The sequence below is a fragment of the Drosophila santomea genome, chromosome X (genome assembly GCF_016746245.2).
Source record: "Drosophila santomea strain STO CAGO 1482 chromosome X, Prin_Dsan_1.1, whole genome shotgun sequence".
NCBI classification, from domain to species: domain Eukaryota; kingdom Metazoa; phylum Arthropoda; class Insecta; order Diptera; family Drosophilidae; genus Drosophila; species Drosophila santomea.
In genome coordinates this window covers 15261819-15284862 of record NC_053021.2, presented here as the reverse complement: position 1 = coordinate 15284862, position 23044 = coordinate 15261819, and the positions used below count along the sequence as shown (strand labels likewise).

The 23044-nt window shown below is 46.7% G+C and overlaps 6 protein-coding genes across 6 annotated transcripts; 3 read left to right on the top strand and 3 right to left on the bottom strand.

Annotated features, from left to right (window-relative positions):
* The first annotated feature begins 53 nt into the window (after positions 1–53).
* Positions 54–9178, top strand: LOC120456137 (copper-transporting ATPase 1). The gene is made up of 4 exons (XM_039642764.2): positions 54–1431; positions 6134–7380; positions 7443–8234; positions 8292–9178. The coding sequence occupies exons 1-4, from the start codon at positions 465–467 to the stop codon at positions 9045–9047; spliced, it is 3762 nt and encodes a 1253-aa protein (XP_039498698.1). The 5' UTR covers positions 54–464; the 3' UTR covers positions 9048–9178.
* A 947-nt stretch (positions 9179–10125) lies between these two features.
* LOC120456139 (nardilysin) lies at positions 10126–14271 on the bottom strand. Its single transcript, XM_039642765.1, has 4 exons — positions 13863–14271; positions 12039–13805; positions 11688–11972; positions 10126–11618 (listed from the first exon to the last, which is right to left on the bottom strand). Exons 1-4 carry the CDS (start codon positions 14051–14053, stop codon positions 10454–10456), a joined length of 3408 nt encoding a protein of 1135 aa, XP_039498699.1. The 5' UTR covers positions 14054–14271; the 3' UTR covers positions 10126–10453.
* A 242-nt stretch (positions 14272–14513) lies between these two features.
* On the top strand, positions 14514–16815 carry LOC120456141 (AH receptor-interacting protein). Its single transcript, XM_039642767.1, has 3 exons — positions 14514–14672; positions 14822–14998; positions 15067–16815. Exons 1-3 carry the CDS (start codon positions 14580–14582, stop codon positions 15757–15759), a joined length of 963 nt encoding a protein of 320 aa, XP_039498701.1. The 5' UTR covers positions 14514–14579; the 3' UTR covers positions 15760–16815.
* On the bottom strand, positions 16683–18109 carry LOC120456142 (BLOC-1-related complex subunit 5). Its single transcript, XM_039642769.2, has one exon. The coding sequence runs from the start codon at positions 17902–17904 to the stop codon at positions 16855–16857; it is 1050 nt and encodes a 349-aa protein (XP_039498703.1). The 5' UTR covers positions 17905–18109; the 3' UTR covers positions 16683–16854.
* A 524-nt stretch (positions 18110–18633) lies between these two features.
* On the top strand, positions 18634–20632 carry LOC120456931 (chronophin). Its single transcript, XM_039644069.2, has 3 exons — positions 18634–18856; positions 19172–19555; positions 19675–20632. Exons 1-3 carry the CDS (start codon positions 18854–18856, stop codon positions 20212–20214), a joined length of 927 nt encoding a protein of 308 aa, XP_039500003.1. The 5' UTR covers positions 18634–18853; the 3' UTR covers positions 20215–20632.
* A 27-nt stretch (positions 20633–20659) lies between these two features.
* LOC120455929 (4-nitrophenylphosphatase) lies at positions 20660–22346 on the bottom strand. The gene is made up of 6 exons (XM_039642455.1): positions 22210–22346; positions 22001–22082; positions 21775–21941; positions 21586–21720; positions 21321–21528; positions 20660–21255 (listed from the first exon to the last, which is right to left on the bottom strand). Exons 1-6 carry the CDS (start codon positions 22216–22218, stop codon positions 20912–20914), a joined length of 945 nt encoding a protein of 314 aa, XP_039498389.1. The 5' UTR covers positions 22219–22346; the 3' UTR covers positions 20660–20911.
* Positions 22347–23044: the final 698 nt, after the last annotated feature.

Sequence of the window (23044 nt, the reverse complement as noted above, 5' to 3'; positions counted from 1 at the left end):
CATTAGTCAGCAACATTTTGTATCATCCCTTGCACGAAATTATCGATAAATGTATTATCTATCGAATCGAAAGCTTCAGCGATATATCAAACGCCCTACGTGGTATCGGCCATCTCGAGAGCGCCTGTCTATCGGCCTACGGCCATCGCTAGTTGCGTGCCGTGCGAAAAACATAACGGGAGCGGAGCAGCTGTTGCCTGTTAATTGAAAAATTAAACACAAAATTGTGAGTTTCGTGTGGAGTTTGGCCAAGTGAAAAGCGTTGGCGGGAGGCAACTACTCCAACACAACAAATCAGTAGCAGCTGCAATACGACACACTCGACTCCAAAGTTATTTTAGTGACACAATTCGGTACGGGCAATAGGGCGAGGGGCAACTCAAAAGTTCAAAATCTCAAGTTATCAAGTGCTCAAGTAATTCCGTAACGTCGTATTCCGCCCATCAAAATAATGCACATTGAGGATGCCAAGTGACGAGAAAGAAGCAGCGACAATGTCCACGGTGCGCCTGCCCATTGTGGGCATGACTTGCCAGTCGTGTGTGCGCAATATTACAGAGCACATTGGCCAGAAATCGGGAATCCTTGGCGTGCGCATCATTCTTGAGGAGAATGCGGGCTACTTCGACTACGATCCCCGACAGACGGACCCCACCCAGATAGCCAGCGATATCGACGACATGGGCTTCGAGTGCAGCTATCCAGGGGAAGCACCAAATCCCCCCACAATTCCCTCCAGCGCTTGGACCAACATACGGGTGGTGGGCATGACCTGCCAGTCGTGCGTGCGCAACATTGAGGGCAACATCGGCACCAAGCCGGGCATCCATTCCATTGAGGTGCAACTGGCGGCCAAGAATGCCCGCGTGCAGTACGATCCCGCCAAGTATGATCCCGCCCAGATAGCCGAACTCATCGATGACATGGGCTTTGAGGCAAGCGTGCAGGAACCTCGTTCCCCATCCCACTCGCCGTCATCCGCTCCCGCCTCATCACCCAAAAAGAGAGCTACTCCCACTCATCCTCCTTCATATGCTCAAAATGGTGCAGCAGTGGCCATACCCGTCGAACAGGAGCTACTGACCAAGTGCTTCCTTCACATCCGGGGCATGACGTGCGCCAGCTGTGTGGCCGCCATCGAGAAGCACTGCAAGAAGATCTACGGACTGGACAGCATTCTGGTTGCCCTGCTGGCCGCCAAGGCGGAGGTCAAGTTCAATGCCAATGTTGTGACGGCCGAGAATATAGCGAAATCCATCACAGAGCTGGGCTTCCCCACCGAACTCATCGATGAGCCGGACAATGGCGAGGCCGAGGTGGAGCTGGAGATCATGGGCATGACTTGCGCCTCCTGTGTCAACAAGATCGAGAGTCATGTGCTCAAAATAAAGGGCGTGACCACCGCCTCCGTCACACTGCTAACAAAAAGGGGTGAGTGCTGCACAAAGTAGTTTACAAACTTCGAACTACTTTAATAGTCAATGTAGAATTTAAAATCACGTTCTGGGTCATGCACTCGAATAGCGAGTCTGGCATTCCACAAGTGGTGGTGCCAAGTGTTACACAATATTTATAATAAACACCTGGAACCGGGCCATCAATCGAATTGCACCTGTTGCGGTTTACTCTGGCCCAACGCCCACAAGTGTTCAGCTTACGTTTGATCGGATATCTTGTTTATATCCGAACTTAAGGGTTCAAATTTTGGAAATCGGAGTAATGAGGTTTAAGAGAAACAAACTATTTAAATGGGAATAACAAATGATTTATACACACATTAAAGGGTATTTCGAAGTGTGCCCTTGTGCGTTTTTATTCGGCGCAAAGCAACAGCTGTTCCTTTATTAACCTCCTAGCATGTGGAGAGCGACTCTGGAATCGGTGCAAATGTTTTTGTTCGCTTTTCACAATTGAAAACTGGCCCAGCAATTGTTTATTGCAACTGATATACTCGATTTACTTTATGCTCCATGGCTGGGGGGCCTATAATTTCGGTAGGGTGCGAGGCGGGTTGATAAGAAAGTGCGAGGAGGAGCACTACTAGATGTACATTCATACTTATGTATATACACATATGTACTTTATATAAGCCATACACTATGCTTTCAGCAAACAATGCCACTGGCAACTAGATTAAAGTGCTGAAATCCACGCTCGTGTGCGTGGGCAAGTAAAGTTATCTGGAACACTGGGGGGAATTCAATGGCGAACCGAGAGGCGGGAAAGCGATTAGGGATTCTGCTAAAATATTTGAAATATTATTGGTCTCTAGAAAAACAGATATATGTCACAAGTAGGGAGTTTTATTGCCTAGACGAGACTATGGAGTATTTTTTGCGAGTGTTCAGGAAGAAACATACAAGATTAGCTGACAACAAGGGAGCACAATTAAAATGCGTAGTGTGATTGCTCGGAGCTCTTTGTTTTCATAAACTTGGACTGCCAATATCGAGCTAGCATTTAAGCCTTGAAACTGAAAGTCCGCCTGTTTGGAAAGAAAAAAAAACTCAAAACAAAAGTGAAAGAGCTACAACACGCCCCGAAATACAAGTACATTCATATATTTATATTAATATGTACATATATACGAGTATATATCTACGATCGGGTGGCAAACAACTGAGGAACTAATCTCGCTTTTGTCTGGAAAGAGGGAGACCTCTCTCTTTTGCAGCTTTGGACTCTTTGTGCTCCGCATGCGTGACCACGAACTCCCATCCACTCCACTTCCACTTATTACACAGCGAACAATTGGGCTGGCTAAGATATATGATAAGCTATAATTTTGTTCAAAGAAGTTGATCAAATATCTAGCTGTAACTAGTAATATTTAACACACTTTGGATTGAAGGAGTTAATAGTGTAGTTATATTATAAGCACCCCTTTTTCCCCAGTTCACTTCACTTTGATTTAGAGCTGCGCTCTTTTATTTTACCTTCACTCATTTGAGTTTGCTCTTGTCCCGCGTAACTTGATTTGAAATTAGTGGCGAATTATGCAACGACTTCGCTCTGATCACCATATTGCTATTGAATTCTGGCTGATTCACGAATATCGGTTTGCATACCTGGATTCAACGGGCGTACGTGCGCCGTTTGAAAAGCTAAGTTGCAAAGGGGATAAAATTAAATAAATAAAAGAAAATGCATAAATGGGAGCCTCGTAATTATGATTGCAATGGAACTGGTTTTCGGTTTCAGTTCACTTGCCTTTTGCGATTTTTTTTCGCTTTCGACATGGATATGCACACGGCGGAGAAAAGCGAAACTATTTCGATTATATGACACTGAAAACTATTTTAGACCATCGCAAGTAACTAACATGAATATCAATCGGTGGCAGTTGTATGAGAGGATATATGGTGCTATATTGCATGCATTTTAATACATTATTTAGTATTTGAATAATTTGAATTTACCTATTTATTGGGATAAGACTTATTTATATATTCAAGTGTATTAGTCATCATTCCCAAGCACAAAAAAGTGCTTGACTTACTTCTAAAAGAGTTTTTAAGTGTTTTGGGCTCTGAAGTTGGATTTCTGCCATATGGATTAGTCCGATTCCGTGGTACTGCTTATCTTTCAATTAATTAGCACTTAAACTTCTTCAACTTCGGAACGCATTAACTCTATCTGATTAGTTCAACTTGTAGTTAAACAATTGTTACTTGAACATTAGCTTGTTCGCTTGTTTGTTTGCAGTTTGTTTGGCCCAAGTCGGTAGTCGAAATTGGGAGTGTAAACTGTTGAGCAAAACATATGTTTTCCTACGATTCTTATCGTCCGGCGATAAGTGAACGACAGAGAACAAACGACAGCCAATCTCAATTCAAATTGAAAATGTTCTAAAATGGTAACAACCAAGCACGAGCGATAAGATGCAATAAGCGAGCAAATAAAGAACAACTGAATGGAGGCTCTCTACAAGATCCTAGGTTCCAGAAAATATACTATACTATAAATAAACTCAAAAACGCTCTAAACAATAGAAGGACTAGTGTACCTCTACTATAAATACATGCCATTTGGTAGAACTAACTAATAGTCTATAGAAAATGAAGTTGCAAAGCGAATTTCTGGTGGCATTTCGCGTGTACACACGACCCGCACTTATCAATTGAAAAAGCGGGCGAAGATCGATCGATGGCACTGATAATTAGCGGCAATTGTCACTTTTGGTGTGATCAACCTAATCCTTCCTCAATTTTGCACACGACCCGTGGTCTGGTGTCCACTTGATGACCCTCTAATGGAACGATAAATAATCATATCATGGGTTCTGTCAACTATTTCATTCTGTCTTATTCATTTTCGAGTATATTTACAAATGACAAACTGCTCATAATTGTTTGTTTATATAAGAAGCGGGTGAAGATATCCACAAAAAACTCACATTGACACCAATTAAGGGACTTTACATGGATACAAAGGTTTTTTTCTTTTGAATAATCATTGCATTTTGCGTTACAACACAGACGGCTAGTAAATTGTTTAATAAACAAACCGTTGCTCTAATCTAAAAGTAAATTTGCCTAGTTACAGCTTACGAGATTTCAATTGAAACAGAATGATGATCTTTTGTTATATTTTGATATGAATTTCTAATAGTGATTGCATTGAGTAGACAAAACTGCAGGCACACAAATATTGATAGACTCAAATGTAGTATAAGTAATACTAAGCTTGGCCTTTATAAACATATGCCCATGTATCTTTTAAAATTATTCTGGGCTGTAGGAATAAATGAGTAAGCACTGATTATTAAAAACTGTATAAGGAATCATATATGTTATACAAATGTATAAAAAATGCAAATCCCGAGAGTTGTGATGGTTATATGCACAACTTATAAGGCGATTATTCGCGTATCAATGAACCCAGTTGAAGATTGTAATGCTGGTGGCGGGGAAACCCTTTCAAATAGAGATCGGAAGTGTGGAGAACTAATAACACGATGAATGGGGGAACCTTCTGGGGGAATAACATGCTCAACAGATGGCAATAATATCGAAAAATTCCAGTTGCGACATGCTAATCATGTAGAACGGCAGCGATTCAGTTTACACATTCGACACACATAGTTGAAAACCTATCTTATCTAATGGCACTGATGGCAAAGGCAATGAACCTACAACTGCGATAATTTGTCCACAAGATTCCGGGAGCTTCTAAACCCCACGGGATTTACTCTAATTCGGCTGCATGCGATAGTTTTGGCCACATGCCTGATAAACAAGACGGCCTAAATTGGTGAAATGTGGCAAATGTACGTTGTAGCTCACATAGCCAAAACTATCAGCCATTGCAATCGAAGCCATTCAAATCTGTCGCCATCGAACCGGTTGTACGCTCCAATTTCAATACCAGAACAACCGGCATTATTTCCAGTCACAATTTCATTTGATGCCAACATCAAAAAGGCAATCTCCTCCAAAGCTTCCCTATGTATATGTTTACTATATGGAAATACTATATGTCTTGGCAAAACACTGGAGTGGCTATAAAAGTGATAGCAAGCTCCAGAAACTGTGATGAAATTGATATGGCACTCAGATATGCGAGTGCACAGTCAAATTCAAGTAAACATATCCAAGGAAATGGGAATTTCATTGCGGAATGCAATGTACTATAACCTAAGAGTAGTAATTTTGAAATATCTTAGATATATGTATCTCAAATATGGTTTAGATCTATTTTGTGGGCATTTTCAGTCAGTTTCTTGGCATTGCAATCGCTATTATAGATCAGCAGTATGTACATGGCTTTCTCTTCAATCAACTGGAATGAGTGCCAGTGCAGCCTGAATCTGTGATGAATATCCTATGTGAATACTCACTGGCCATTCAAAGCGGCTTTCTCTATTTCTTACGACTGGTTCTGTAATCGTTGAACATGAAGCAAGTCCGGTTTTGCAGTGTACCAATTGAAATAAACTAGGCTGAAATGGGGGGAATAATTAAGAAAACTTACAGAGCTACATCGCTGTAATTAACTTATTCAACTGATTAGAATAGATGATATTTAGTTACATCTTAGTTAGTTTATTTCATAGGTTAACTCAATTTAGATGAATTCCTTAACCCAATTGCAAGATAACAACACTTAATTGCGTCCATCTTCATGTGAACAGGGAAATTCCGGTACATCACGGAGGAGACGGGTCCGCGGAGCATCTGCGAGGCGATCGAGGGGCTGGGATTCGAGGCCAAGCTGATGACCGGCCGGGACAAGATGGCACACAATTACCTGGAGCACAAGGAGGAGATCCGGAAGTGGCGCAACGCCTTTCTGGTCTCGCTAATCTTTGGCGGCCCCTGCATGGTGGCCATGATCTATTTCATGCTGGATATGAACGACAGGGGACACGCCAACATGTGCTGCCTTGTGCCCGGCCTGTCGATGGAGAACCTGGTGATGTTCCTGCTGTCAACGCCAGTGCAGTTCTTCGGTGGCTTCCACTTCTATGTGCAATCGTATCGTGCGATCAAACACGGCACCACGAACATGGATGTACTGATCTCGATGGTCACGACCATCTCGTATGTGTACTCCGTCGCCGTGGTGATCGCAGCCGTATTGCTGGAGCAGAATAGCTCTCCATTGACCTTCTTCGATACGCCGCCCATGCTGCTGATCTTCATATCGCTGGGTCGCTGGCTGGAGCACATAGCCAAGGGGAAGACATCGGAGGCGCTGTCCAAGCTGCTCTCCCTCAAGGCGGCCGATGCCATGCTGGTCGAGATCTCACCGGACTTCGATATCATCAGCGAGAAGGTGATATCTGTGGATTATGTGCAGCGTGGCGATATCCTAAAGGTGATACCGGGCGCCAAAGTTCCTGTCGACGGCAAAGTCTTGTACGGTCACTCCAGTTGCGATGAATCCCTGATCACCGGTGAGTCCATGCCGGTGGCCAAGCGAAAGGGATCCGTGGTGATCGGCGGTTCCATTAACCAAAATGGAGTGCTCCTGGTGGAGGCCACGCACACGGGTGAGAATACGACGCTCGCGCAGATTGTGCGATTAGTGGAGGAGGCACAGACCAGTAAGGCGCCCATCCAGCAGCTGGCCGATCGAATTGCCGGCTACTTTGTGCCCTTCGTTGTTGTGGTTTCGAGCATCACGCTGATTGCTTGGATCATCATTGGCTTCTCCAATCCAAACCTGGTGCCCGTGGCCATGGAGCATAAGAAGCACATGGACCAAAATACCATCATTGTTAGCTATGCATTTAAATGCGCCTTGAGCGTGCTGGCCATTGCGTGCCCATGTGCATTGGGCTTGGCCACGCCCACCGCCGTTATGGTGGCCACTGGAACGGGTGCGATCAATGGCGTGCTGGTGAAAGGAGCCACTGCCCTAGAGAATGCCCACAAGGTGAGCAATCGATTTGCCATGTTAGCATGAACCCTACTTATACACAACTTTCGCGATTCCAGGTAAAGACTGTGGTCTTTGACAAGACCGGCACCATAACCCATGGCACACCGATGACCAGCAAGGTTACCCTCTTCGTCACGGCCCAGGTCTGCAGCCTGGCTCGGGCTCTGACGATCGTGGGAGCCGCCGAGCAGAACAGCGAGCATCCGATCGCCTCCGCCATTGTGCACTTCGCCAAGGATATGCTGAACGTGGGCGCGACACCTCAGGCCGGCAACTTTGGCAAGAGCAGTCACTTTCAGGCCGTGCCCGGCTGTGGCATCCGCGTCACCGTCTCCAATTACGAGCAAACCCTGCGACAGGCGTGCAACGCCGAACGCATCATTAACTATGAGAACCTGCATCGCACTCATCCACAGGTATCGGTGCCGGTGGACAATGGAGCCAGTATCGAACACTTGCTGCCGCCGTGCAGCGTACACAAGTCCATGGAACTGAACAATCAGCAGTTGCTATCCGACTTGGTCTTGGATCAGGAGGAACAGCTTCCCGCCGATCAGAAAATAATCGATGGCCCCGAGATTCTGGTGCTGATCGGCAATCGGGAGTGGATGGAACGCAATGCCATCGAGGTGCCGCTGGAGATTAGCGATTGTATGACGCATGAAGAACGAAAGGGACACACCGCGGTGCTGTGCGCCCTCAACGGGCAGCTGGTGTGCATGTTTGCGGTGTCCGATATGGTCAAGCCGGAGGCCCATCTCGCCGTCTATACACTGAAGCGAATGGGCATCGATGTGGTTCTGCTCACGGGGGATAACAAGAACACGGCTGCCAGCATAGCCCGAGAGGTGAGTCACCACGATAAGCAATACTGTTTCCAGTCTAATAATCTTATTTTTTATTAGGTTGGCATCCGAACCGTGTACGCGGAAGTGCTGCCATCGCACAAAGTGGCCAAGATCCAGCGTATACAGGCCAATGGTATTCGCGTGGCCATGGTGGGCGATGGAGTCAACGACAGTCCGGCGCTGGCGCAGGCGGATGTGGGAATTACGATTGCAGCGGGCACCGATGTGGCCGCCGAGGCATCGGACATTGTGCTGATGCGCAACGATCTGCTGGACGTGGTGGCCTGCCTGGACTTGTCCCGCTGCACAGTGCGTCGCATTCGCTACAACTTCTTCTTTGCCAGCATGTACAATCTGCTTGGCATCCCGCTGGCCAGTGGCTTGTTCGCACCCTACGGCTTCACTCTGCTGCCATGGATGGCATCCGTGGCGATGGCCGCAAGTTCGGTGAGCGTTGTCTGCTCCTCGCTGCTGCTCAAGATGTATCGCAAACCGACGGCAAAGACGCTGCGCACGGCAGAGTACGAGGCGCAATTGGCGGCGGAACGAGCTGGTGGCTCCGAATACGAGCTGGACAAGCTATCCCTCCATCGTGGCCTTGACGATCTGCCCGAAAAGGGCAGAATGGCATTTAAGCGGTCCAGCACATCGCTAATTTCGCGCATTTTCATGCACGGAAACGGCGGCATCACGTCGCCGGATGCCAAACACGAGGAGGGACTGCTGGATCCCGAGGAGCAGTATGATGGCCGCACCAAGATCGTGAGGAGTCGCTTTCATGCCAATGATAGCACCGAACTGCAGAAGCTGTGAGCTTAACGATGGCAACTTTCCAGCAAACCACAATCCAACCGAAGACCTCAAAACGACAAATTTTCAGTGAAATTGTTAGCGGACTTTAAATTGAACCAGTAAGAGAGCGAATTATAAAACCTATGTACATATTTGCAGATTGTTTTGACAAAGGATAAGCAGTAGGATCCTAGAGCTAGCTTTGTTCCACTTGCAGCTTAATATGAGTTTGTGTGCCTCACATAAGGAAAAGATATAGGTTTTTTTTTTGGAAAAGTATTCCCTGTATGTAAATATAGCTCAAACACAAAGTCGTTCACTTTTATTTTAAGTATACTTTTTTTTTGAACAATTGAGGTGCCTTCTTATCTTTTTGTATTTTGAGAACTGCAAACTTTATATTAAGTATTGAAACAAACAAAGACGACATTTCGCTACCACTGATTCTAGAGTTCTTTTGTTGTAAAATCAATTTGTGGCCGGTTTTCCATTTCTTAGACCCACAACCACACCGTCCCCATTTTCTATACAATTTTTATTTTTCCCATTTTTATTAAGAAACCCTAAACAGCTATAAGTTTCTTGTTTGATACGACAGTTTCTTTTCTTTCCCGCTTGATTATGATTATGATTATGATTATTATTATTGTATACAAACCTTTTTTTTTTTTGTTATAATCGTAAGTAAAATATTATTATTAAGTTCAACTGAACAAAGGCAAAGGAGAGTCACAGACCGGAAGACGAGACCCAGACATCAATCATCATTGAACTATTGTTACTCATTGTTAATTCACATTATCATATATGCACATATACAAAGGTAAAATAAATCAAAAGACGAAAATCGAACAACTTTAAGACCATTTGACCCCCATTTCGGCTTTAATCCTTATTTAAGCAATCCGAAGACGACGAACACTTGTAAAACAATTGGGCACAAGTATAAGACGAACATTCTTTTGATGTACATTTAATGTTTATAAACATATAAATAAAACGAGAGTTACGGCAAGGAGAATCCCCATACCAGCAAATTGCATCGGAAGTTTTATTACTTGACACTTCACAGGATGCCTAAACACAAAACGCAACTTGATTACTTTAAATTTTGATTTTTATTCGTGTATTTGTATTAAATCAGTACGAAAGTCAGTGCGATCGAACATAAACGGTGTTTCCATACTCCAAAATGCATTTGTCCTTAGCTGCGTGTGTGCTGCGTTACTAATTTATAATGGATGAGCGTATTACAACATAAGAGCAAATTCCTGACTTGGTCAGAAGGTAATCGTAAAAAAAAAAAGCTTGCATTCTGTGTAACTAATCTTCTACCTTTGGCTAGTGAAATAAATTGAAATGGCGGAGATGGTTTGTTGGGTGGGTGTGGGGTGTGTTGGGTGTGTTGGGTGTGTTGGCCGCAAATCTCACGCCTGGCCGAGTGCATCCTCAATGCGAGCGGTGAGCAGCAGCTCCTCGTCCTGCTGGCTCTTTTGCTTGGGATAGACGTCTAGGCCCTTCTTGAACTCGTTAATATCCATTATGGTGTTTTGATTGGGAGCACCGGGCAGGAAGACGACACTCAACTTGTTTTCTAGAGCAGCAAATAGATCCTCGTCGCCCTCCTCTTCCGACGATTCCTCCTCATCCTCCTGATCGTCTTTATCAGAGCCACTCTCATCATCCGTTTTGTTTGCGTCCTTAATGTCTTCATCGTCGCGATCGATGTTGGTACCACACAATGGTTCCGGCACACCTGGTGGCCGATGGCCAATCACCTGCACGGACAACTTCCTCATGTTATCGGCGTCAATGCGCAGAAGAAAGTCAATGATCTCATCTTTTTGCAGCGTGCGCAATATTTCAATCTGGCGCCGTCGACGATCGAAGAGGTAGTCTTCGTTAATGATCTCATCCCAGTTGCGACCCATTTCCGTGCTCAATGCCATGTCCGCCACGAGTTTCAGCTTGATCAGCGAGTCGCGAGTGTGTTCGTATTCATCTTCAGGCAGGTGGCGCAGAATTTGCAGCATTTTGGCGCGGAACACCTCAATGCGCGTCTCCACATAGTTGGCCGTTGTCTTTGTCTCCTGTGAGTTAACCATAATGGAATACCCAGCAATGCCGTAGTTAATTCTAACAGTGGCGCCCACATGGTAGCCTAGCTGTTCTTTGGTCCGCAATTGGTCAAACAATGGTTCGTCCACGAACATCATCATCAGATCGAGAATGCTCTCCACACGAACTGTATTGGGTCCGATTTGATAGAAGTTTGTAATCACCGTGTTTGTATCCTGCTCGTTGAGGGCATGGCATCGGATAATATTAGTTCCCAGCGGCAGCATTATGGTCCTATCCTCCACGTAGCGACGCTCCTTGATCGCCTTGCAATCGAGGCGACTCAGCACCGAGTTCAGTACATTGTGAGCGGACTCCTCCGTGTAGTTGCCCTGGATGAGAGACTGGATGTATAGTTCCTTCGGGAACTGGCGGGCAAACTCGCGCAGATCGTCCAAAGTAATATCGTTGAGGCACTTGTACTTGTCGATCATCAGCCAGCGGATTTGCTCCAGCACACAAAGACGAACGTCCCTGAAAAAGAGCGAGAAAGATATATACATAGTTTAGTATCGGCATTGTTTGAATTCATGGATTTCTTACCTGTTGAGTGCCTTTGGCTTGATCAAAGTGTTGAAGAAGTTTTTACGCTGGTTCTTGCGGAAGGCAGCAAGCATATTTTCGTCGAGCGTTTCTGCCACATGGAGCATGCCTTCGGCAATGGCTTCCACGATGAGATGCAGTTTCTCATTGTAGCCGCTCACCTTGAGGAGCAAACCCTTTTCGATGGCGTTAAAGGTGTAAGAGAGTCCGGCGCTAATGGCTGGATAAAGTTCCTCGCACACATGGAACTTAACCAGTTCCTCGTAAAGTGTGCACATGGCATCGCTGAACGAAAATTAAGGGTAAATATATGTATAAGAGGACCTTAGAAAACCACGTGTATGTACTTACTTCTTGGCACTTTGCCGCTGCAGCGGCGAGATAAAATAGAAAGCCATGTGGGCTTCAGGTAAATCGAACTTATCGTCCTGGCGGAACCAGAGCTCGCAGGTGTCCGTCTTGAGCAGCTTCTTCGGTGCATCGGGCACTTCCGGCTTTCCCATCGAGTGCCAAAACAGTGTAAAGTCCTCCGTGACAAACTTATTCGGTTCGGGCAAGAACAATTCCGGTAGGGGCTTTGAGTCCTCCCACAACTTGCGCCACTTCTCTGGCATCGGAATGGTGGCGTACTCAGTGCCGAACCACTCCTCTGTCTGATCGTAGGCGGAGACGCCATCATACTTGTTGCGTGAGGTAACCATCAGGTTGAACTTCATCTCATTCAGGTGGCTAATCAGTTCTTTGAGATGCTCCTCATTGTACTCATAATAGAGCTCCTTGCCGGTGAGAATATCTTTCGGTGGGAAGTACTTTGAGTTCAACACCAGCTCCTGTACATTGTCGAAGGCTGGACGCTGAGCCTGGAACCGGAAACCTGTTTCCTCGATGCGCTGTTGCTCCTCGTAAACTTCCTTCATGGAACCGCAGTTGGTGAAGAGCTTGACGTAGGCAAACGTTGCTGCCAGGACTTCGTCCAGATTCTTAAAACCCTCGTCGGTGAGATAAATGCAAACGTTGAACAGAGCATACATGGAGTTCAAATCAAAGCCGTTCTCCTCGATGCCCGCAATCAGATGGAGAGCCCACAGGCGGCGTCGCAAGTAGGCGCACAGGCTGCCACGACCTTCGTAGCCCAGCAAATACGACAGAAACTGGTCGGGCTTACTGCGGTAATACTGACGCACATTGGGCAGCACCCAGGTCAGCTCCAGTTTGCACTCGTTCTCCACCGGCTTTACAAAGAACACCTGCTCGTGGAACTCGGGTTTAAAGGCGTCCCTGTAGTTGAAGCTGCTCAAGTCGGGAGCCTTCACCTCGTTGTGGGGAACATCAGAAAAGTGACGCACCACCAGTGATTCCAGCTCATCGATGGGCAAACGAGCCTGCAGGCAAACATACATGCGATTGGCGCCATAGTGTTCCTTGCGGATTTCGTGTAGAATCTTCTGCAGCTCAGCGTCGTCAACGTTTTCCTTCAGCGACTTCATATTGCCCCAGGCAAAGGTGCCATGGGGGAAACCTTTGGTGGCCAAACTGGCCAGCAGCTGATCACGCCTGGTCTCATCATCCTGAAGAATCTGCTGGAACTCTGAGTCGACGGCGCTGCGTTCGCGTTGCATAGCCTCCTGCTTCATCAGTGGCGCCTTCATCAGGGCCGTAAAATAGTCCAAACTGGAGTCCAGATGCTTCTCGGCTACCTCGAAATAGAAAAGTGTCTCCTCGCAGTCAGTGTTGGCATTGCTAAAGCCGCCGCATTTCTTAATGTGCGCATCAAATATGTTCTCCTCTGGATACTTCTCCGATCCCATGAAGATCATGTGCTCGAGAAAGTGTGCCAGTCCCTGATATTTTGTGGGCTCAGCAAAGGATCCGTAATCAATCAACAGGGCGCAAGCGGCCAGTTTTTCGTCGCCTTCCTCGCTGCCCGATTCCACGCTGCTGCCAGTATCGGAGGAGGTAGATGAGCTGGAATCGCTACTTGAGGTCACGGAACTGCTGGTCGACTCGCACTCGCACGACTTATCCGAGGACGACTCGGATGTGGTGAAGCCATCGTGTGGCATGGGACTGGGATCGGAGACAATCAGCGCATGCAATCCATTGCCCAAGAGCAGCGTCCTAAGGGAAAAGCAACCATTGAATCCGGTTCAACTGGCTAAATAGCCCGCTACTCACTTGTAAAGCTTCTTGTCCGTCTCCGACTTGTCCGGCGTGTCCAGATACTTGACCTGGTCTGTCATTTTGCACAACGAGCCGTGCGTGAAAGTCCGTACGCCGGTTAATTGAGTAATTGGGCTCCGGCGTTTCGTCCGGACGTGAAATTCGATTTGTCTGAACAAATGTGCGCTGTATCGCTGCCAGCGCATGCAACTCTCGAATGGGAATAAAGCGGATGACGATCCGGATCGACTGGGATCGGATCGATGGGAAATGCTGGGGGAACAACGTCACAGGCTGCCAAACTCCCGACGCAAAGGCAAATAATTAATATTTTAGCGATAAAAACTATTAATCGAAAGACGTGGGCTCAGTGATGGGACCAGGTGCTTGGGTGTCGGCTTATCGATAACGCCTTAAAATTGGTTTGTGTGGCGGAATTTTTACATGTGGTGAAATTAATATTTAAATATACCATGTAAGGTATGACAGATTTCTTTGCAGTAAATTGATCACTGATCAGTGATTCGATCTGAGCTTAATCATAAAAGCTACGAATAACATTTAAACAAATCAATAGTTATGAAGAAAATATGTAATAAAAAATACCAAAAGCTTGCACCGATAGCCGCGGAGAAATATCGGAAGCCGATAGACTCCGATAAGTTCGGACAGATTACGTCTGGTATCGAAAGGAAGTTGTGTTTATTCCAAATAAATCCTACTCCAGCGGAGATGCAGTCGCGCAGCAAGTCTGATATGAAGCCCATTCGAAAAGAGATTCTCAATCCGGGAAACGCTTACATCGAGCTAACCCCGGGCACAAGGGTAAGTACCCAAAACCGCTCAGCAGGTTGTTCAATTCCATCTGAGACAGATGCAGCAGGAGCAAAACAGTGGGAAATTGGGCCAAGGCCACAGTTAGTGGGTGGTGCACCTAACACAGCCTCATTCATCTTGAAATTTCCGTTTTGCAGGTGAAGTTCCACTTCCAAACGCGAAGGGCCGGAGACAGTCGCATCATCGATGACAGCCGCAAGATGGAGAAGCCCATGGAACTGGTCCTGGGGAAGAAGTTTAAGCTGGAGGTCTGGGAGCTGATTGTGCAGCAGATGTCTCTTAACGAAGTGGCCAAGTTCACGGTGCATAAATCGGTAAGGAAATGTGATGTAGAGAACCTCGTCAACCACTGATTAAATTTTCCAAACTCTTGCGTCTACAGCTCTGCTCTCAATATCCGTTCATATCGAAGACCCTGCGGGACATTGGCAAGAAACCAGAGGAACGACGTCACTGCTGCGGAATGACGCTGCAGAACGAGGGCATTGGGTACACCGACCTGGACGAGCTGCTGCAAAATCCTGCCGAACTAGAGTTCATCATTGAACTGATCTCCATTGAGCTGCCCGAGCAGTACGAAAAGGAGCGCTGGCAGATGTCCGATGACGAGAAGATGCTGGCCACCAGTACGCTACGCGAACGGGGAAACAACTTCTACAAGGCCAGCCGGTTTACTGAGGCAGAGACCTGCTACCGCGAGGCCGTCGGCATTGTGGAGCAGCTGATGCTGAAGGAGAAGCCGCACGACGAGGAGTGGCAGGAGCTGGCGGCCATCAAGACACCGCTGTTGTTAAACTACGCGCAATGCCGGTTGATCGCCGGTGACTTCTACGCTGTGATTGAGCACTGCAACGAGGTGCTCACCCTGGATCCGCGCAATGTGAAGGCACTGTTTCGGCGGGCCAAGGCCCATGCGGGTGCCTGGAATCCAGCTCAGGCACGTCGAGACTTTCTCGACGCTTTGGCCCTGGACGCCAGCCTAAAGTCGACTGTTTCTAAAGAGCTTAAGTCCATCGAGGATCAGCAGCAGGCCCGTAACGTCCAGGATCGCATTCATATGCAGAAGCTCTTCTAGAACATAAGTTGCGTCAACGTGCTGCTCATGCTGCTTGTCTATTGGAGCAGCTACCTGCAGCGCTAGCAGTTCTTGTCACTACCTTCTTTTCTTTCGCTGGCCGTCAGCTTCGCCCACGGTCTTGTGCTGCTCTGTTCGATGGCGAACCTATTCCTCTGCTGCTGGACCCTCACGAAGCTACTGCGAGCACTGCAGGGGATCAGCTGGTGATTTTGCGACAACATAACACAATCAACTACGGTACCATACCACCTCATTTTGTGAGAACTGCATTTCAGAGCACTATATGCCCATACTCATCCTTCGCCTCGACTCACATTCAACGGTGTAGGCTAAAGGGTTTAAATATAATGTAAATGTACCATCCAAATGCTTGAATGGAATTGTAATCGTGTGTATATGGAATGCAACATGTTGTTTGCGTAGCGTTACCAAAAATAGTAATCAAATGTTTCACATTTGTTGTCCATAGTCGTATATGTATGTTTGTATTTGTATATCCCTATATGCGATATTTATTCGTAGCTAGAATCTATCCTAAATCTAGACAAATTGTATAAGATGTAATAAATGTGCTTTTGTGCTGTCTAATTGTTAATTGTAGTTGGAGACTTTATTGTTTGTATATATGCTGCAAGCATACGTAGTAATATGCATTTGCATAAGAGAATACATTGTATTAAATAAATAACCAATCCTTTAAATGGACTAGTAACAATTTCTATGGTTTCCAAATAATATCAGTACTGAGCTGAGGTTATCTTTTGTGGTTAGCTGACCGAAATAAAATTATCGCATTCGCTCGTACACCAAGGAAAATAACTTGTTGACTTCAAAATAATGAGAAACTATTTTGTTACTCCAAGAAGCTTTTGTTACTTCCCCGATATCAAAAACACAAATATTAACAAACTGCAACCAACTGCGGTTCAAGAAATAAAATATCAAATTTTGTATTAATATTAAGTTTGATTTACTAATTAAAAATCACGATTAAGCGGCATCGTTAACGAGTAATATACACAGTAAATACACGATTATTATGAGCTAGGAAAATCTTTGGAGACCAATAAGAGTGTGGATTCAGTGGGGATCCTACAGCCGCCACAGACGACTGCTGTTGCCCCCGGTGGCGCCCTCAGCCTCGCCGCGCAGCTTGTTGTCATCGGTGCGCCAGACGAAGGGCTCCAGTCGGTCATCGTCGTCCAGGAAGTTATTGATCGCCTCCAGACTGGCAATGTTCTCGTGCAGCAGCGAATTGCACCTGCTCAGCTGATGGGATATGCTCCGGATCTTGGCGAATTGCTCGGCGTACGAGGCGTACGTCTTTTGCATGTCCACGAATCCGGCAAAAAGGGTGGTGATGGAGTTGCTCACCACCTTGGTGCGTTCGACGAGGTGATTTTGTTCGCTGGCCACATAGCTGGCGCACAGATTCAGATGTGTTTGCATGCGGGCACATATGTTGACCAGATGCTGCGAATTCAGTCGCTCCAGAATCTCCGCATCTCGTGTATTGGTCGCCGACGTGATGGACTCACGGAGCACGGGCAGAAACTGCGGTATATTGCGCAGGCGTGCCAGGTCAAGGTCCACATCCTCGCCAGCATCGCTGGCACCGGGACGCACAATCACAATATTATGACTGGATGCGGTGGACTGGGGTCGCTTTGGTTTCACGGCGCTGGTGAGTCCACTCGGATGTGACTTTCTGGCCGCCGCCCGGCTGGCGCTGCTCTGCTGGAGCATGTGCGCCGGCTTGCTGCGTATCTTGGGCGAATCGCCGATGGGCCGATCCGTATAGGACACATATGGAAGGTCGGAGCAGACGCTCAGCGGCGGCGAAGGCGGTCTGCTCAGTTCGGAGCCGCCGGGCGAAGCGGCCTCGGCGATGATCTGCTTGCTAGCTATCACAATGCTAGCTGGACCCACTCCAGCACCTGGTCCCACCAATGTGCCACCTGCTCCTCCAGTCGTCGGCTGGCGATGACCAACACCACGTCGCTTGTTGGCCGCCGCCGTTGCCGCCAGCATCATGGAGCTCCCATCGCCGAGGGATCCAGTGGCCGCTCCTGGCGGCTGGCGTCCGTCGAAGATCTCGTGGCCATCGGCCTCAGCCCGCTGCTGCGAATGCTCGGCGCCCATTTATCGATCCGATTCCTGGCAATTCCGACTCCAAGTTCCGCGTACTCCTTGGCTGAAGTTCGTGGTTAGCTGGCGCTGTCACTGATGCCGTGCTGGGCCCACCTGCTGCGTCATTTCCAGTGGTCAAAGCCTGGGGATTCACTCCCAAAAACAAATCGATGTTAATTCCTTAGAACGAATCCCAACAAAGTCCTAATTAAGTCCTAAAAATTTCCCAGCTGCCAGTTTGAATGCGCTAGTGCGTTTTGCGGTATTTAAATACAAATAACGAGCTGTTTCCACCGCTCGCATGATTGCAGCTTTCAAAAACGGGGGTTTCCATTTTTATGTGAACTTTTCTTTTCCCAAAAATATCATTGCAATAAAAGTTAAACTATATAATTAAGGATGAATTTATAATGAATAATCATATTTATTAGTTTTATAAAGAGATCTTTTGGTCAAATCTTTTAAACACAGAAATACTGCGCTTCTTTCAGAAGTATAAATTTAAAGCCGTAGTTATAGTTTCTAACTTTTAATGTTAATAGACTTTTCAGGTAGCTGCTGATAATGTGAGATATAAATAACTTTTATAAGCAAGCTCTTATATTTTCGCTGTCTTTTATCGCTGTTTTGCGATCGAGCTCTAGTTGGGCTGTATAAATAGGGGGATGTCATAGAGGTTCAGATAAGCATAGGCGATAAGTGGAAAGCCTTCTCTCCCATTGCTTCCGTATAAGTTCGCCAGTGTTTCTGTGGCCGTCGTCGTTCTAACCGGCATTTTCGACCGACGCGTCGTGTCTTTTGAGGTGCTAATTCTCAGCATCGGATATAGACTCGGTTTTGCTTTTTTTTTTTTTGTTATTGGTTTCGGTTTCGATTTCAGTTTGAGCAATATTCAGCAAAGTCAGTTGGCTGACGACCGTGATCGCGATAGCAACACTTTCACCCACCAGAACGGATTGCAATGGTGAGCAGGGATTGGTGCTTTCGTGGAATAATCTTATCGAGGTGTTCCATCGATCTACGCACCTGAACTCTCTAGTCTACCCATATATTATTATTAGTATTAGTCCTTTCTGGAACAGCTATTTTAAATTGGCTTACTTTTTAAAGCCTAACTAATGTTGGTCTAGGTCATGTATTTTTTTTAGATTTAAGATCAGTCAGTTCAGTTTGAATTTAATGTATTTTTTAAATAAGAGCATTTTTTTAAAAACTGAATCATAATATTTTATTACTCAGCTATTTTTAATGTTTATTAAATTTCCTTTTATCGCCTTAGGCCAAACCGCAGCACATTTTGCAGCTGAGTGAGGAGCAGCGGAGCAGCTTCGTCGACTCCTTCGACCGGGTGCTCAGCGACATCGATGGCGTCCTGTGGACCTTGGAGCACAGTGTGCCGCGTGCCGCCGATGGCTACGCTGCCCTCCAGCGGATCGGCAAGCAGCTGACCTTCGTGACCAACAACAGTGTGCGCACGATGGAGCAGTGCGTCCAGAAGTTCGCCAAGATCGGTATGCAGGTGCGGCCGGATCAGATTTGGCATCCGGCCAAGTCCGTCGTCAGCTATCTGCAGAGCATCAAGTTCCAGGGCCTCATCTACATCATCGCCAGCCAGCAGTTCAAGGCGGTGTTGCGCGAGGCGGGATTCCAGCTCCTGGACGGGGTGAGTGGTAACTAGATGGGTCGAAGTTTAAGGTTCAAAAAGGGTTTCGAAATATAATAATTATCATTTTATGGCTAGGATATCTATATATAGAAAATCTATACCAACTTTTCCTGCAGCCCAACGAATTCATCGAGGAGAGCTACGTGAGCCTGGCCCAGCACATCTTTGGCAGGGAGCCGGTGCGCGCCGTCATCATCGACGTGGACTTCAACCTGACCTCGCCCAAGCTGCTGCGTGCCCATCTGTATCTGCGCCATCCCGAGTGCCTGCTCATCGAAGGCGCCACCGATCGCCTGCTGCCGGTGGCCAAGGGTGTGAACATCATCGGTCCGGGTGCCTTCGCCTCCATTCTGATGGAGGCCAGTGGCAAGACGGCCCTAACGCTGGGCAAACCTGGCCGCGTGTTGGGTGAGCTGATTGTGGAGCAGTGCAAGATCGATCAGCCGAGTCGGGTGCTCATGATCGGCGACATGCTGGCCCAGGATGTGAGCTTTGGGCGGCAGTGCGGCTTCCAAACGCTGCTGGTGCTCAGCGGCGGATGCAGCAGGGAGCAGCTGCTGGCGGAAACGGATCCGCAGTACATACCGGACTACTATGCAGACTCCGTGGCCGATGTGGCCCAGTTGCTGGGTGAGGCGCCCAAGTCGCGTGTCTAGACGGAGTCGAGGATCGGCGGAGATCGAACAAAGATATATATCCATTAGCTGTAGCTGTAGTTATTATGGGTATCGGGTTAACTGATATACATACGTAGTTTATTAGTGCTAACAAGATCGTATTCTGTCCCTTAGTGAAATTTGAATCATAGTAAGCAAACAGAGTTGACGAACCTTGGACTTCCAGGAAATAAAGCGATGCAACCATTTGGTCGTAAAAGATTCATAGATGTGCAGTGCATATATAGTGCATATATACATATATATTATATAGTCTAGCTGAAACAACCCACGATATATATTATCTAAAAAATATACACAAATTACAAAGAAACTTGGAGATTGCACTTTGGGATTCCCCGCAATTCACAATGTAAAGAGATTTCCATTTCTAAAATAAAAAGATTTTAAAACATTACTCTCACATCTATTATTTTATATTTTGTAGATCATCTTGATCAGATATCAAATATATATGGAAATTGTTAATATCTCATGGTATATAAACTTTCTAATATCTATGTATATTCCAAATAGATCGCTATATTCCAAATAATAGGGTATCCCTCACTTCCGAAGTCGAGGCACAGTGTGCAGTGAGTAATCGTAGATTTGGTTTTCTGCCCATTACCAACAAACAAACTTGATTACAAACTGAAATCGGCAGATAAGTTTGACAAACACTCGAGCACTATCATCAAACTGAATGTGCCGAGTCACGGTTACTCGAATCCGGATTATGGGGTGCTAACTGGCCGAGGCAATCGGCCAGGTAATCGGGCATGTGGGCATGATCTTTGGGCAGTCGCTGGACATCCTCCAGCTTCGTGCCGCCGGTGAGGACGAGGAGCGTCTGGTAGCCACTGGCGCGCGCGAATCCAATGTCGCTGGCCAGGCTGTCGCCCACGAAGAGCACGCGGCTGGGCGGGATTGCCCGATGGCGCTCCAGCAGTAGCTTGCGCAGATCCTCTCCTGGCTTGCCCAACGTTATGGGCCGACGGCACACCGCCTGGGTCACCACATCGATAAAGGCGCCGGGTCCTGTTTGATTGGAAGCAATCAAGTGAATCCATGACATGGATTAACCTTTTAAAGGCCAGGCTTACCTATGATTTCACCCTTGCCAAACGGAATCAAAGCATCGGCAGCTCCGGCGAGGAAGAGGCACTGAGGATTCTGGAGCTGAACATGGGCGCGCATCAACTTGGCCGCCGACAGATTGAAGTCCACATCGATAATGACCGCATCCACCGTTTCGCCGGAGAAGATGGCCTCGTGCAGATCCTTCAGGCTCGTAATGATTCCCGGTCCACTCTATTCAAATTCCAACTAGAGATTGTGAAGCTCTCGCCAGGATTACCGACTACCTACCTCTTCGGTCAAACGAAAGCCGGCATTCACGAGGACTTCCTTGAATGGCGGAGTGGCCAGGCAGTAGATGAGTCCCTCGAAGTTAATGGAGCTCAGGTGATCGCAGATGGTTTGCGCAGGATGTACGACTTGATGCTGGTTAGGAAGATATAATAGTTTACAATATGGTTCCCAATTCTCTTAGCTCACCTCATCAATCTTAAGATGGCCCTGCTGCTCGAACTTCTCGATGTGCTCCTTCAGCGAACTGATGCTATTGTTGGTCACGAAGGTCACTTCCTTGCCCAGATGGGCCAAATGGGCCAATGCGTCGGCGGAACCGGGTATGAAATCCCTCAGCGGATACCAAACAACTCCTGCAGGAATAGACCGAGTCATGACTATATCGAGTAGTTGGAATCTAAAGCAAACTTGCCATCGCAATCGCAGAAAACCAAATCGAATGAGTCAATGAACTCCTCGCGTTCCTTGTTTGTCATGTTCTTTAGATATTTAATCTAGGGGAAAGATATTTTTTAATGAAAGCTTATCCCTTTGGATACGACAAAGGCGTATCTATATATCACAAAATCCGCTTATCCAACCAGATCATTGTGCTATTATTTCGCCTGCCATTCTACCCACCGAACTCATTCCGATCGAGTGATGGAAACCACGACACAAATCCGGATTTGGTGAGGTTTAAGCACGGGATTCCAATTTCAATTCCAAATCTAATTCCGATCCAGATTCAGATACAGATACAGATTCAGGTACAGATTCAGATACAGATTCAGATACAGATTCAGATACAGATTCAGGTACAGATTCAGATACAGATTCAGATTCAGATACAGCTGCAGATTCAGATACAGCTACAGATTCAGATACAGCTACAGATTCAGGCTCGGATTCCGATTCCAATTCCAATTCCAATTCCTCTGAAAGATTCCAGCTGAAAGTTCCAGTCCAGCGATGCGACTCAACCGAAGTGCCAGCGACAGATTTGTAACTAAGTCCAGCGAGACGAGCACGCCAATCTGGAAGACCCAGCCCCAAGAGCACTGCCTGGCTGTGGAAAGGGGGCGATTGCATTACACATTTCAAATTGCATTAGACTGCTGGCTGCAGGCAGTCCAGTGGCATGCAGATTGGGGCGAGGTAAGTGGCGCACACTGTTCAAAATAGATTCAAATAGATGTATGTTCCAAAAATGCATGATCTAGAGTAGTTGGTACTCAAAGAATTACGATTGGTTAGCGAATCTAGAGCTCAAACTCTTCTGAAAACACTTTTGTGTCCAGATTTTCATTTCTTCGTATATAAACGAGTAGGGTATAGAACGTTTTTCCAAGTGTAGTTACACCTCAATCGCTCGTAATCCATGGGCAGCTGGGTGGCAAGGGGCAGTAGGTGGTGTCTCTGGCAATTGAATGTTGTCCAGCCAAGTCGCTGGGTAGGTGGCGTTCCAATTGATTTG

Bases quoted from the DNA above. Each gene is read 5' to 3' on its own strand.
- LOC120456137 (XM_039642764.2), top strand. From the start codon at position 465: ATGCCAAGTGACGAGAAAGAAGCAGCGACAATGTCCACGGTGCGCCTG. The intron at 7,381-7,442 runs GTGAGCAATCGA...TCGCGATTCCAG, and splicing joins CCCTAGAGAATGCCCACAAG to GTAAAGACTGTGGTCTTTGA. The intron at 8,235-8,291 runs GTGAGTCACCAC...ATTTTTTATTAG, and splicing joins CTGCCAGCATAGCCCGAGAG to GTTGGCATCCGAACCGTGTA.
- LOC120456139 (XM_039642765.1), bottom strand. From the start codon at position 14,053: ATGCGCTGGCAGCGATACAGCGCACATTTGTTCAGACAAATCGAATTT. The intron at 13,806-13,862 runs GTGAGTAGCGGG...CTTTTCCCTTAG, and splicing joins ACGGACAAGAAGCTTTACAA to GACGCTGCTCTTGGGCAATG. The intron at 11,973-12,038 runs GTAAGTACATAC...ATTTTCGTTCAG, and splicing joins CAGCGGCAAAGTGCCAAGAA to CGATGCCATGTGCACACTTT.
- LOC120456141 (XM_039642767.1), top strand. From the start codon at position 14,580: ATGCAGTCGCGCAGCAAGTCTGATATGAAGCCCATTCGAAAAGAGATT. The intron at 14,673-14,821 runs GTAAGTACCCAA...TCCGTTTTGCAG, and splicing joins AGCTAACCCCGGGCACAAGG to GTGAAGTTCCACTTCCAAAC. The intron at 14,999-15,066 runs GTAAGGAAATGT...TTGCGTCTACAG, and splicing joins AGTTCACGGTGCATAAATCG to CTCTGCTCTCAATATCCGTT.
- LOC120456142 (XM_039642769.2), bottom strand. From the start codon at position 17,904: ATGGGCGCCGAGCATTCGCAGCAGCGGGCTGAGGCCGATGGCCACGAG.
- LOC120456931 (XM_039644069.2), top strand. The intron at 19,556-19,674 runs GTGAGTGGTAAC...CTTTTCCTGCAG, and splicing joins GATTCCAGCTCCTGGACGGG to CCCAACGAATTCATCGAGGA.
- LOC120455929 (XM_039642455.1), bottom strand. The intron at 21,942-22,000 runs GCAAGTTTGCTT...CTATTCCTGCAG, and splicing joins GGTTTTCTGCGATTGCGATG to GAGTTGTTTGGTATCCGCTG. The intron at 21,256-21,320 runs GTAAGCCTGGCC...CCAATCAAACAG, and splicing joins TGGCAAGGGTGAAATCATAG to GACCCGGCGCCTTTATCGAT.